The 13,491-nt window shown below is 42.8% G+C and overlaps 1 protein-coding gene across 3 annotated transcripts; it reads left to right on the plus strand.

Moving 5' to 3' along the window:
* The first annotated feature begins 5,924 nt into the window (after positions 1–5,924).
* Positions 5,925–12,207, plus strand: LSM10 (LSM10, U7 small nuclear RNA associated). Of its 3 annotated transcripts, none has more exons than XM_075264590.1 (2): positions 5,925–5,984; positions 11,735–12,207. In XM_075264590.1, exon 2 carries the CDS (start codon positions 11,743–11,745, stop codon positions 12,106–12,108), a length of 366 nt encoding a protein of 121 aa, XP_075120691.1. In that variant the 5' UTR covers positions 5,925–5,984; positions 11,735–11,742; the 3' UTR covers positions 12,109–12,207. The 3 variants fall into 3 exon arrangements, with proteins under 3 accessions (XP_075120691.1, XP_075120690.1, XP_075120689.1); XM_075264589.1 differs by lacking the exon at positions 5,925–5,984 and adding an exon at positions 6,004–6,075; XM_075264588.1 differs by lacking the exon at positions 5,925–5,984 and adding an exon at positions 10,860–10,905.
* Positions 12,208–13,491: the final 1,284 nt, after the last annotated feature.

Below are 13,491 nucleotides of genomic sequence, written 5' to 3' on the forward strand. Positions count from 1 at the left end.
TTATGTCCGTGCGAGATTTTGAACGGACACTAGGAGCGGACACTACCTGTCGGACACTGACAGTAGTGTGAACGCCCCCTTATGTTTTTAGCTAACGTGTTCCTTTTTTTTTTTTGCTCACCACTAGAGGGCAGCAGTGATACTTTTTTTGTTACCCATACAATTTCTAATATGTCATTTATTGAAATTATGCTTCATACAGATCTCATTGTTTGCAAATAAAACTTGCACGATGTTCAGGAGGAATTGAGGACCATTATTTCTCACAAATGTGCTTTAGTTCATCAATATTCTTGGGATACTTTGCATGAACAGCCCTCTTCAGGTCATGCAAAAGGATTCCAAAACAATTTTTCTTTTAAACCCCTTTAAGGATGCAAGTTAGCGTGTACGTTTAAAGGGCCTCTATCACTGGGAAAAGTCATTTTTAACTAATCACATACTTGCATAGGCTTTAGAAAGTCTATTTCACACTTACCTTTAGTATGTACACTCACCGGCCATTTTATTAGGTACACCATGCTAGTAACAGGTTAGACCCCCTTTTGCCTTCAGAACTGCCTCAATTCTTGGTGGCATAGATTCAACAAGGTGCTGGAAGCATTCCTCAGAGATTTTGGTCCATATTGACATGATGGCATCACACAGTTGCCGCAGATTTGTCGGCTGCACATCCATGATGCGAATCTCCCGTTCCACCACATCCCAAAGATGCTCTATTGGATTGAGATCTGGTGACTGTGGAGGCCATTGGAGTACAGTGAACGCATTGTCATGTTCAAGAAACCAGTCTGAGATGATTCCAGCTTTATGACATGGCGCATTATCCTGCTGAAAGTAGCCATCAGATGTTGGGTACATTGTGGTCATAAAGGGATGGACATGGTCAGCAACAATACTCAGGTAGGCTTTGGCATTGCAACGATGCTCAATTGGTACCAAGGGGCCCAAAGAGTGCCAAGAAAATATTCCCCACACCATGACACCACCACCACCAGCCTGAACCGTTGATACAAGGCAGGATGGATCCATGCTTTCATGTTGTTGACGCCAAATTCTGACCCTACCATCCGAATGTCGCAGCAGAAATCGAGACTCATCAGACCAGGCAACGTTTTTCCAATCTTCAATTGTCCAATTTTGATGAGCTTGTGCAAATTGTAGCCTCAGTTTCCTGTTCTTAGCTGAAAGGAGTGGCACCCGGTGTGGTCTTCTGCTGCTGTAGCCCATCTGCCTCAAAGTTCGACGTACTGTGCGTTCAGAGATGCTCTTCTGGCTACCTTGGTTGTAACGGGTGGCTATTTGAGTCACTGTTGCCTTTCTATCAGCTCCAACCAGTATGGCCATTCTCCTCTGACCTCTGGCATCAACAACGCATTTCCGCCCACAGAACTGCCGCTCACTGGATGTTTTTTCTTTTTCGGACCATTCTCTGTAAACCCTAGAGATGGTTGTGTGTGAAAATCCCAGTAGATCAGCAGTTTCTGAAATACTCAGACCAGCCCATCTGGCACCAACAACCATGCCACGTTCAAAGGCACTCAAATCACCTTTCTTCCCCATACTGATGCTCGGTTTGAACTGCAGGAGATTGTCTTGACCATGTCTACATGCCTAAATGCACTGAGTTGCCGCCATGTGATTGGCTGATTAGAAATTAAGTGTTAACGAGCAGTTGGACAGGTGTACCTAATAAAGTGGCCGGTGAGTGTAGATTGCCTCAGTGGTTTCTGAATAAGTCAGTTTTTATTCATATGCTAATGAGCTCGTGAACTGCCATTAAGTGAAATGGCGAGTGAGTCTGCGCAGTAGCGCTCCGGAGGGAAGCGCTACTACGCAGCTGCGGGATTTGAAGACAAGAAGACGGAAGAAGACACGGAACCAGAGGGCGTCACTACAAGAAGACAGAAGAGGCAGGCGTGCCCGAAGCTGACGTCGCACCGTGCATCCCCGCCAATGGTGCACGTTCAGGTACGATTAGCATATATGTTTTAATGCTTTTATTTAAAAACGGGACCGGGGATTAATATAACATTTACGGTGCCTGAATAGCCTTTTTAAAGGCTATTCACGCATGTGTGGGGCTCTATCAGAATAATTTTGCTGATAGGGCCCCTTTAACAATTGCCAAAAAAGTATGAAGAATTAATTGTTCTCCTGATTATCCTGACTAATTAATTGTTATTCCTCTGAGTGACTGTAATGATGATATACGGAGGTGATCACATTGACTGAGGCGCCATCTTCTCAGTGGCACGTGGGCGCAGCCATTTTGCCAGTGATCGCCAGCCCCTGGAGCAAGCATGGGGGGCGACCTCACGTTGGCAAAACAGCCTGGAGCCTTGTAAAGATTCCCCTGCCTGTCTACAATGACTTTTTTTTGTTTTTGCAAAGCATTAGGGGGTCTAATAAATGCAAATAAAAAAAAAATGTAAAAAAATGTAAAAAGTATTAAAAATTCAAATCACCCTTCTTTCCCTAGAAAACATATAAAAGTATTTAAATACTGTGAAACACCTGCACATTAGGTATCCCTGTGTCCAAAAACACCCAGTCTACAAATCTATAAAAATATTTTTCCTATACGGTAAAAGTCATAGTGGGAAAAAAAATTTAAAAGTGCCAAACCGCAATTTTTTCACTGTTTTGACTCTGATAAAAATTTGATTAAAAAGTGATCAAAGTAAATGCAATTCCCCAAAATGGTATAACTGAAAAGTACACCTGATGCCACAAAAAAAAGACACCCTATGCATCCATGTACACGGAAGTATAACAGAGTTATACTATAACTATACTACTAATAGAGTGTCAGAATATGGCGACTTTTGGAAAAAAAAAAAAAAATTGGCACAGTTTTGGATTTTTGTTAAGGGGTTAAAATGTAAATAAAACCATATAAATTTGGTTTCTTTGGAATCGTACTGAAACATGTCATCTTGGCTGCACAACGATCGCTGTAAAAACAATCCTGTAAGAAAAATCGCACAAATTCAGTTTTTCTTCAAATTCATCCCATTCTGAATTTCTTTCCAGCTTCCCAGTACATTGTGCAGAATAATTAATGATAGCATCATGAAGAACAATTTCGCCTGCAAACATTAAGACCTCATATGGTTCTGAGAGCGGAGAAATAAAAAAAAAATATGGGGTTTGGAAGGAGGGGAGTCCAAACTGAAAATCGAAAAATGCCTTTAGCGGGATTAATATTTGGTACAGAAATCTTTGTTTGCAATCACAGAGGTCAAACGTTGCCAAAATTTCACGATACATAGACCCTTACATCCTCCCTTCAAAACATTGCAGTCGTCCTGTCCACTTTGCAGAAAAACACCCCCATAGTATGATGTTTTCACCCCCATTCTTCAAGGTCGTGACATTCTTGGGGTTCTACTTATCCTTCTTGCTCAAACACAGGGAATGGAGTTAATACCAAAAGGTTCTATTTTGGTCTCATCTGACCACAGAACCGTTTCCCATGTTCCTCTGGAAGGAATCATCCTTAACCCACGATGCAAGATCTTGCATGAAGTCTCAGATCGAGGAAGATTGAGAACCAGCTTGTGTTTTTTCCACTTTCTAATAACTGTGCCAACTCACCAAGGTGCTTGCCTATTGTCCTGTAGCCCATCCCAGCCTTCTGCAGGTCTGCAATTTCATCCCTTGTGTCCTTAGGCAGATCTTTGGTCTTGGCTATCATGGAGAGGTTGGAGTGTGATTGAATGTGTGGACAGGGGTCTTTCATATAGGTAATGAGCGCAGAGTAGGAGGGCTGCTTAAAGAGGACCTTTCATGACTTTGGGCACAGGCAGTTCTATATACTGCTGGAAAGCTGACAGTGCGCTGAATTTAGTGCACTATTGGCTTTCCCGATCTGTGCCCCGGGTAAAGAGCTATCGGTGCCAGTACCGTTGCTCTTTACAGTCAGAAGGGCGTTTCTGACAGTCAGTCAGGAACGTCCTTCTCCACAGCAGTGCCTATCGCGCTGTGCGAGCGGGCAGGAACGCCCCCCTCCCCTCCTGATAATACTTGTCTATGGATGAGCACTGTGAGCAGACAGACAGGAACGCCCTTCTGACTGTGAAGAGCTACGGTATCGGCACCGATAGCTCTTTACCCGGGGCACAGATTGGGAAAGCCGACAGTGCACTGAATTCAGCGCACTGTTGGCTTTCCAGAAGTATATAGAACTGCCTGTGCCCAAAGTCATGAAAGGTCCAAAGAAAAATTAACAATTCTGTGAGAGCCAGAATTCCTGCTGGTTGGTAGATGATCAAATATGTATTTCATGCAATAAAATACAAATTATTTTTGTGTGTGATTTTCTGGATTTTTTTTAGATTCTGTCTCTTACAGTTGCATTACTACAAAAAAAATTACCGACCTAACAATTCTTTGTAGGTGGGAGAACTTGCAAAATCAGCAGAGTATTTGAGGACTTATTTTTTGCGTGACCAGTACTTTCATTTTGCACCATTTTAGAATACATATAATGTTTTGATTAGCTTTTTTTTTTCCATATTTTGGGAGGCCTATGAAAAAAACCATGATTCTATCATAATTTTTTTTTTTTACAGTGTTCAATCTGCATTAAAGAGGACCTTTCACCATTTTGGACACATGCGGTTTAATACACCGCTAGAAAGTTGACAGTGCGCTGAATTCAGTACACTGTCGGCTTTCACGTTCTGTGCCCCCGGTGAAGAGATATCGGTGCCAGTATCGTAGCTCTTCAGTGTCAGAAGGGCGTTTCTGACATTCAGTCAGGAATGCCTTTACTCACAGCAGCGTCTATAGCGCTGTACTGTGAGAGCAGTGAGAAACGCCTCCCCCACCTCCTCACAGTACTCGTCCATAGCCGTCCACTCGTTCGTCGCTGGACGGTAAGGAACGCCTCCTCTCACAGTACAGCACAATAGACGCTGCTGTGAGGAAGGGCGTTCCTGACTGACTCTCAGAAACACCCTTCTGACATTGAAGAGCTACGGTACCGACACCAATAGCTCTTCACCGGGGGCACAGAACGGGAAAGCCGATTCAGCGCACTGTCGGCTTTCTAGCAGTGAATTAAACCGCATGTACCCTAAATGGTGAAAGGTCCTCTTTAAAAGTGACAAGCCACCTTTGTCCAACAGGTCATTATGATTACAGCAATACCATATTTATATTTGTTTTGTCGCTTTTACAAATAAAACAGCACTTTCTAAGAATTAACGATTTTCCTGGGGTCACCATATTCTAACAACTATTAACTCTTTCACTTTTTTTCTGGAGATATTTATGAGCTCTTTATTTGTGTGGCAACTTGTATATACTTTTTATTGGCAGCAATGCTTGGTATGTATGGCTTTTTGTTATGGATAATGGAGACTTATACACACATGGAGATAGCTGGCTTATGTATTTTTTTTTTTGTTTTTTGTTTACGTTATTTGTTTGTTTTTTAAATTAAAAGGTTGTTTTTCTGAACTTTTTTTTATACAACTACAGAACTTGCCAGGTGTTTTAGCTATTAGTGTCCAAGCTGCTGACAGACTCCCTTTAATAGGACTCCTCTGTAAAATGACTATATTCTAGTTTAGAATAACATTACCCAGAAGGCAATGCACTGGAATATACTCTATTCAGACAAGACATGGTTAATCCTGCAGAATGCTGCTCTGGGTTTAGTATTGGATGTAATGCACTTTATACGGGAGCTTCAATACTTGTGCAGAGCCCATGCGCAGTCACAACTAGGTAGCTGACGTTTAGCCAGATCCCTCGTGTAGTAGATGCATTAAAAGAGCGCCCTCAAGCGGACATGTACTCTACGGCAACACAAGCCGTGCACGGTGAAGGTCCGGAAGACGGTAGTTTAGTGTCCGCCCTTGTCCCCTCCCCGGCCTGCAGGATTGGCGCACAGACACGTGACTAGTGGGATTGGTTGAAGCATATTCAGCAGCCTTTGCCGCCATTCCTAAAAGGCGGACTCTGATTGGCAGGTAGGCAATCACGTGATAACAGGCGGCTTCACCACGGCGCAGGTCCTAGCTGTATGGTTCGCGTGCTGCTGTAAATAGGAGAGTGCGCAAGGTAGGCGGCAAGTGTAAGAGCTGTGTGTGCCCGCTGTGCCAGCCCTTCTCAGGGTATACGGAGCAGTGCCTGTATACTATATACTGCGGCCATGTCATACCGGGAAACCTCATCGTGCATGGAATTCACTGCATGTCAGCTTTCTAGCGGAATATAACACCGCACATACTACATATTCGGTGATCCCCTTCCTCATTCTCAGAATTGGGAAGGGTGGGGCTTAAAGCAGACACCCCAATTTATCTTCTGTCCTATGGATGGAGAATAAATATTTTAAATGACCCCTTTAAATGATGTTTTTAGCCCTGTTACCAGCAGGGTGCAACATCAATATTTGATGGGCTTAACCCCTTGGTGTTCGGCCGCTTACACGCATACCTATGGCGAGGAGGTATTCGATCAAATACTACTCGCTTATCTCTAGTCTTAACCCCTTAAAGGGGTTGTGCAAGCAAAAAGACAACCCCTTTAATTTTTAAATCAGCCAGGGGAAGTAAATAAAAAGAAAAAAAATACTCTCTTGTCCCCGATGCTCTGGTGTCTTCCCAGCGCGTTCCAGTCCTTCTGCGGAACGGTCTCTACTAGAGTGCTGCTGACATGACTGCTGAGGCCAATCATTATTGGCAGGTGATGTCAATCATGGATTTCTTCTTGAGGCCGCTGATTGGCCCCACTGACGCCGATCAGCGGGAACTCAGGAAGAGACCCGGGAGAAGCCGCCGAAGCAGAAGAGCCGGGAGGACATTGGAGCATCATGGACAGGGGAGTATGCATTTTTTAATTTATTTTTTCGCTGCCCGTGGCAATTTTTCCTAGGCAACCCATTTAAGGATATGGCTAAAATCTTCCCCGTAAAGGTCATGATGCAGCTTCCCTCTGACCCAGCAGTCATGTGATCTGCTACAATCAGAGCCTGTTAGAGCAGCTGGGTCCTAGGGGATCCAAATCAGCTCTACAGTCATCGCCAGGAGGCTATATTCATCCCACAACTGGGGCTAAATGTACCATCCCCAAATACAGGGGAAATCGGCCTCTCCCATCAAAAATAAAACTCTGGTCAGACATCCCCAGAGGTCTATTATGACCTTATGGGGACACAATGTAAAATAAATAAATAGAAAAGTTTCTAGCTCCGCGCTCGACAAGACCATACAAAATAAAAATGACTCTAACGGATTGGAAAAACTATTTTAGGCTCCACGCTGGAGAATGCAGCTTTTTTTGTTGCAGATTTTATTGCGTTCTTTTGAGCCAAAGCTATGGATACAAAAGTATTGGGAAATATATAGGAAGTTCTTAGGCCCCATTCCCACAGAGTAACACACCGCTCATTTAGACACGTGTCAGAGCGAGGCGCTTCAAAACAGATCCCATTGACTTCAATGGGTGCCAGTTTTCGCGCGCTACACATTGAACTCAGTGGGAGGCTTTATAACCCATTGATTTCAATGTGTAGTGCACGTAAGCCGGCACCCATTAAAGGGTAAAGGAAAAAATGCATCATACAATTTCTTCCAAGTATTGAAATCTCCCATATGTGGATGTAAGCTGCTGTTTGGGCACATCGCAGCGTGCTGAAGCGAAGGAACGCAATTGGGCGTTTGAAAAGCAGATATTGCTGAAATAGTTTTCAGGTGTCATGTTTCATTTGCAGAGCCTGTAAAGTACTAGTACAATGAGCAACTCCAAATATTACTCGATTTTGGAAACTACACTCCATACAGAATTTATCAACCGGGTACAGTAAGCATTTTTACCTCACAGATTTTTCATGCCATTATGCATACTTATTCCCTATCTACAGGACAGCTCACCGGTTACCGAATCCCAGGTCACCCAGTGATCAGGAGGGTGGGGCACTGAAATTCCCTCGAAAGCCACATTGTGAATGGAGTGCCTGTGTGATTGGCGCTCCATTCACTTTTATGGTGCTGCCGAGGATTACAGTACCGGTAGCGCACTGGAGCTCCATTCACAAAAAGACTTTCAGGGCACTTCTGGTTCACCATCCTTCTGATCACTGGGGGGACCTGGCGATAGGGTCTCCAGCAATTCCACTCTTATCCACTCTCAGGACAGGGGATAAGTGTCCATAATAGCACAACCCCTTTAACCCCTTCCCGACATGCGCCGTAATAGTACGGCGCTGCCAGGAAGGGCTTCCCGCAAACCGCCGTACTATTTCTGTGGCTGCATGTGCGCACACATAACCTGTGTGCGCACCATGCGCTGCGGGTGACAGCCGTATGTTACGGCTGACAATGCCCCGTAACACCCGCGGTCAGAACCGGGTCCGATCGCGGGTGTTAACCCCTGATATGCCGGCGGTCAACATGACCACCGGCATCTCCGGGGTTTCAATATAATGTGGTGCCGATCGGCACCCCCCGTGCCGGTTTCGGAGAGTGCCGGTGTTCGTAGAGGTCCCCGGGTCTGCCCCATCACTTACCCCCTTCACGTACCTGGTTGATCCTGCCGTAAAGGAAGCTGTCAGCCTGTGCGTCCACACAGGCTGACAGCTTCCTATACTCTTCAATACACGTGTAACACGTGTATTACAGCGTATATGTAGTGAAGCGGTGATCAGCCGATCACTGCTTCAATCCCCCATGGGGACAGAAAAAAAAGTTAGAAAAAAGTAAAAATAAAAAAGTTTAAATAAGTTTAAAATAAATGAGAAATAAATAAAGCCCCAAAAATCCCTTTTTCCCCATATAAAATGTTTTATGTAAAATAAAGAAAAAAACATTACATATTTGGTATCGCCGCGTCCGTAATAACCTGAACAATAAAATTAAAACATTATTTAACCCGAACGGCGTAAAAAAAAAAAAAAGTAGAAAACCGCACAAAATAATGATTATTCACCACCTTTCCCTTACAAAATGTTCAATAAAAAGTAATCAAATGGTCAGATGAAAACCAAAATTGTACCAATAAAAAGAAGAGGTCATCCCGCAAAAAATAAGCCCTCAACCAGCTCTGTCTAGCGAAAAATAAAAACGTTATGCCTTTCAGAAGATGGCGATGCAAAAATAATTGATTTTTTTCCCTAAATTGAATTTTATTCTGCATAAATAGCAACGCATAAAAAAATAATATAAATGAGGTATCGCCGTAACCGTACTGACCCGCAGAATAAAGGTAACATGTTACTTATGCTGTACGCTGCGCGGGGAAAAAAATAAATGCTAAAAAGCAATGCCAGAATTGATGTTTCCTTTTACATCCCACCCAGAAAGAGTTAATAAAATGTAGTCAATAAGTTACAGGCCCCAAAATGGTGGCATTGAGAAGCACATCTAATACCGCAAACACTAAGCCCTCATATGGCTACATTGCCAGAAAATAAAAATCTAGCTTGTACAATATGAAGACAAAAACCCTAAAAGTCGCCAAATCATTAGGACATAAGTGGCTGCGAATAGAAGGAATTGTATAAGCTGTGCGAGCGTTTTCAGGGGACACCCCATATTTAGATCTTATGAGGGATAATACACCAGCGCTGATCCCCCAGAATGCCCCTCTTCCCCGTCCATGTCATAGGAGCTAGTGGGAAAATAGAATAGGATTTGGTGTGCCCAATTTACTCCGCACAGCTTACACATTCACTTCGGGGTTACTAATGCTCACTACATCACTTGATAAATTCTTTGAGGGGTGCGGTTTTCAAAATGGGGTCACTTTCTAGAGGTTTCCACTGTTTTGACACCTCAAGGGCTTTGTAAATGCGACATGGTTCCTGAAACTGCTCACAGCCAGATCTGCCCTCTAAAAGCTCCTTGGCGCGCCTTCCCTTCTGCGTCTCGCTGTGCGTCCATATATTAGTTTACAGCCACAAGTGGGGTACTGTGGTAGTCGGGAGAACCTGCCTAACAAATTGTGGGATGCATTTTCTCCTTTAACCCCTTGTGAATGTGCAAATTCTAGGGCTAAACGAAAATATTAGTAAAATAAAATCAAATTTGAAAATTTCACCTCCATTTTGTATTAATTCCTGTTAAGCACTTATAGGGTTAAATTACTAGGTATATGTTGTTTTGTTATTTAAGGGGTGCAGTTTTGAAAATGGGGTGATTTATGGGGGGCTTTAATACAGGGGTCTTTCAAAACCCCTTCATAACTGGATTAGGCCCTTAAAAAATGGGTTTTGGAAATTTCTTGAAAATTTTGAATTTTGTTGTTTCACTTGTAAACCTTATAATGTCCGTAAAAATTAAAAGGGCACCTAAAGTTTGGATATCATCGAATGATCTGCATGTGTAGTAGGTCCTTAGGTCAAGATATTGCAGCCCTAAAGTCTTAAAGACCTACTACACAAGCCGATCATTAGAACTTTAAACAGGACATGGCATCCAAATACCATACATCTAAAGCCATTTTCACACAACCGTATGAATGGTCAGTGTGCTATCTGGGTTTTTTCCGGATAGCACAGTGAGCCATTCATTTCTATGGACCCGTACACATGACCATAAATTTACACGGTCCTGTGTGGGGGCCAACGGTTTGGCCCGCTAAATATAGGGCTGCAGAAGCATGGGCGGCACACGGATGACATCTGTACACGTTTACGTTAGTGTGTGTGTAAAATATATATTAAATTTTTTTAAAAAAATTCTATTTTCTCATTTTACAAACACTAACTGTTACACAAAGTATGTGACCTATCAAGAAATAACATTTACAAGATGAAATCTACACTTCCTCTTGTTATCTCATAAGTTGCTTCTCAGAAAGGATAAACCCCAGAAATAGAATAAATCTACAGGAAGGGAAGACCTTACCCTTCCTGTTATGACCACAAGGACATGAAGAGGGTGATATTGAGTAACTATGAGGACAATATTGTATAGTGAATTGGGAAGAATATAATGGGTACTGCTAGGGCTTTTATATTGATAGCCTTTGGTTACAATGGGCCATTAATATCAGATCCGTGGGGGTCCTACACCTGCCACCACTAGCTGTCACCTAATTAGATGGGGTTACATAGGGGTGAAGTCTTCACAGTGCATACACTCCATTACTTACCTCTGAGAAGGTCGGCATGATGTTAAAGGGAGCGCCCTCTGTTGGATGTCTTGTCTGAGACTCTGTCTTCCTAATTACATCATGGAAGATAGACTTGCACATTCTCAGTCAGCTCCCTCTATAGGTGTGTATACTTGAGGCACTGGCATCCTAATTACATCATGGAAGTCAGATTTGCATATTCTTCCCATGTTCCTTTGCACAGTGGAGCGCTCATGGCTTAATAAGACTCCACACACCTAAATGGTGGTTTTCTCCCTATGGAGTGACGATATCCCCTCATAGTCAAATGAGAAAATAGAAAAATACTTCTATGCCCTGTTGTAAATAACAGTGAGGGAGATTTATGACCTTTCTCATGCCAGTCTTGATCTGCCCTGTACTGGAGTAGGATGTGCCGAATTTATTAAGTGTCCCATACCACTAGAAATTATAGAATTTCTGCTGGACCATGGAAGGGCATGCCTGCCTTTTGTGCTCCACAGTTTTCTAAAATGCATCAAAAGTTTCAAGAACTTAATAAAATATATGATAAGCTCCCCCACTCTATGTGTTGCCAACTAATTTAGTGTATGCAAACATGTCATCCATTGTGTTATGATTAACAAGTTACTGTCTCTTGTAGGTGTCATCATGGAAGTCTGTCACTCTGTGAAGGAGAGAACAATTTCTGAAAACAGCTTAGTAATCCTTTTGCAGGGGTTACATGGACTTGTTACCACTGTTGACCTACGGAATGAAAGCTCTGCCAGAGGAACAGTCTTAAATGTAGATGCTTTTATGAATATACGCCTGAAAAAGGTTACCTACACCGATCGCCATGGCCAGGAGGCTAAACTAGATGACTTGTTTGTTACTGGACGCAATGTGAGATACGTCCATATCCCAGAAGAGGTTAATATAATCCAAACAATTGAAGAACAGCTAAAGAAGATACAAAGTGTTCGTGGGTTTGGTGGAAAGGGAAGAAAAGAATTTGCCTCCAAAAAACCCAAGTAATTTGTAAGACTGCTCCACATGGACTGAACTGAATGCTAGGAAATGGCTTTGGGCACATTTCTGTGTTACTTGAATATATTGGTCTTGTAGACAATAAAATAATGCCACTGAACTGTTGAGGCCAGTGAGTGGCTTCAGTAGCCCACAGGCTAGTCCACAAATATCGATTGATGAACTGCATTTCACTCTGGATAAGTTTACTTTCATGATTCAATATAAACCTAGCACCCAACAATACTGAGAATGATCTTTATGATTAAGGCTTAGTTTAGCACACCATGTAGCTTCTCCAAAACCCACAATATGCCACTCTTAATGAACACTGTGGTTTCAACCCCTGCATAGGATCCCTTGAAAGAGCACACAGGTATTGCAAGCACACCTAATGGAGCCATTGATCAGTTGTATCAGTTATGCGTGAGAGAATACTCATCAAGTTCCTGGACTGGCTAGGAGTTTGTTGACTACTAGAGAATATACTCGATCAAATACCTCTGACGCATAGCTCCCGGCACCAGGGAAGGTGGGAGGGGCAGTAAAAATTTGATGCCCCGGAAGTGTTTATGCACCGGGAACTATGCGGCCGAGGTATTCAAATGAATATATTCACTCATCTCTATTGACTACCCCATTAAAATTATGGCAAGAGAGTGTTTATTTTTGCTGGTTTGTGCAAGGCTACAAAAAGATGGCAAATACATTCATTTTTACTAGACATACAGCTAGAAGTATAGTTTGCAGATTCAGAGTTAAAGCAACGCTAGCTACGCTACCTGGACCTGGTAGAAGGAGGACTTTCACGGAGTGGCACTAGATACACGAAGCAGGTGGACAATCTGTTTGTACATTAAGTAGGGCTGGCTGGCTAATTGAATAATAACTTGAATCAAATATCAAACAGGATAATGGACGTTATTTTGTTAACAGCGATTATTTTGGTTTGTCCAAACTGAAACTTCTACTCCTATACCCAGGGAGGTAATCGAAAAAAAAAAAAAAAACGTATTGATCATCTCTCCTGCGCTATTCCCTGCTGTCTTCAATGCTTCTGACTGAATTATGTCTGTAATGCAGTCAGAAGCACCGCCAGAGTATAATGGCAGTTTCAGTTCAGCTGTATTCAGTCTGAATGAAACCAGGCCGTGAAGTTCACCCAACACTGTAAAAGGGGAAATTATCTAAATCGCCATTAATCGTAATCTAGGTAAAATGCCTGATTCATTGCAATTTTGATTTATGTTCTAATCGTCCAGCCCTAACATTAAAGAGGATCTTTTATGTCCTTTTTCACGTGTGGTTTTATATACCGCTAGAAAGCAAACCGTGTGCATGGTCGGCTTTTCAGTTATGTGCCCGGGGCTGAAGATAGCAGTGCTGTTAGTT

Source organism: Leptodactylus fuscus, chromosome 2, assembly GCF_031893055.1.
Source record: "Leptodactylus fuscus isolate aLepFus1 chromosome 2, aLepFus1.hap2, whole genome shotgun sequence".
NCBI classification, from domain to species: domain Eukaryota; kingdom Metazoa; phylum Chordata; class Amphibia; order Anura; family Leptodactylidae; genus Leptodactylus; species Leptodactylus fuscus.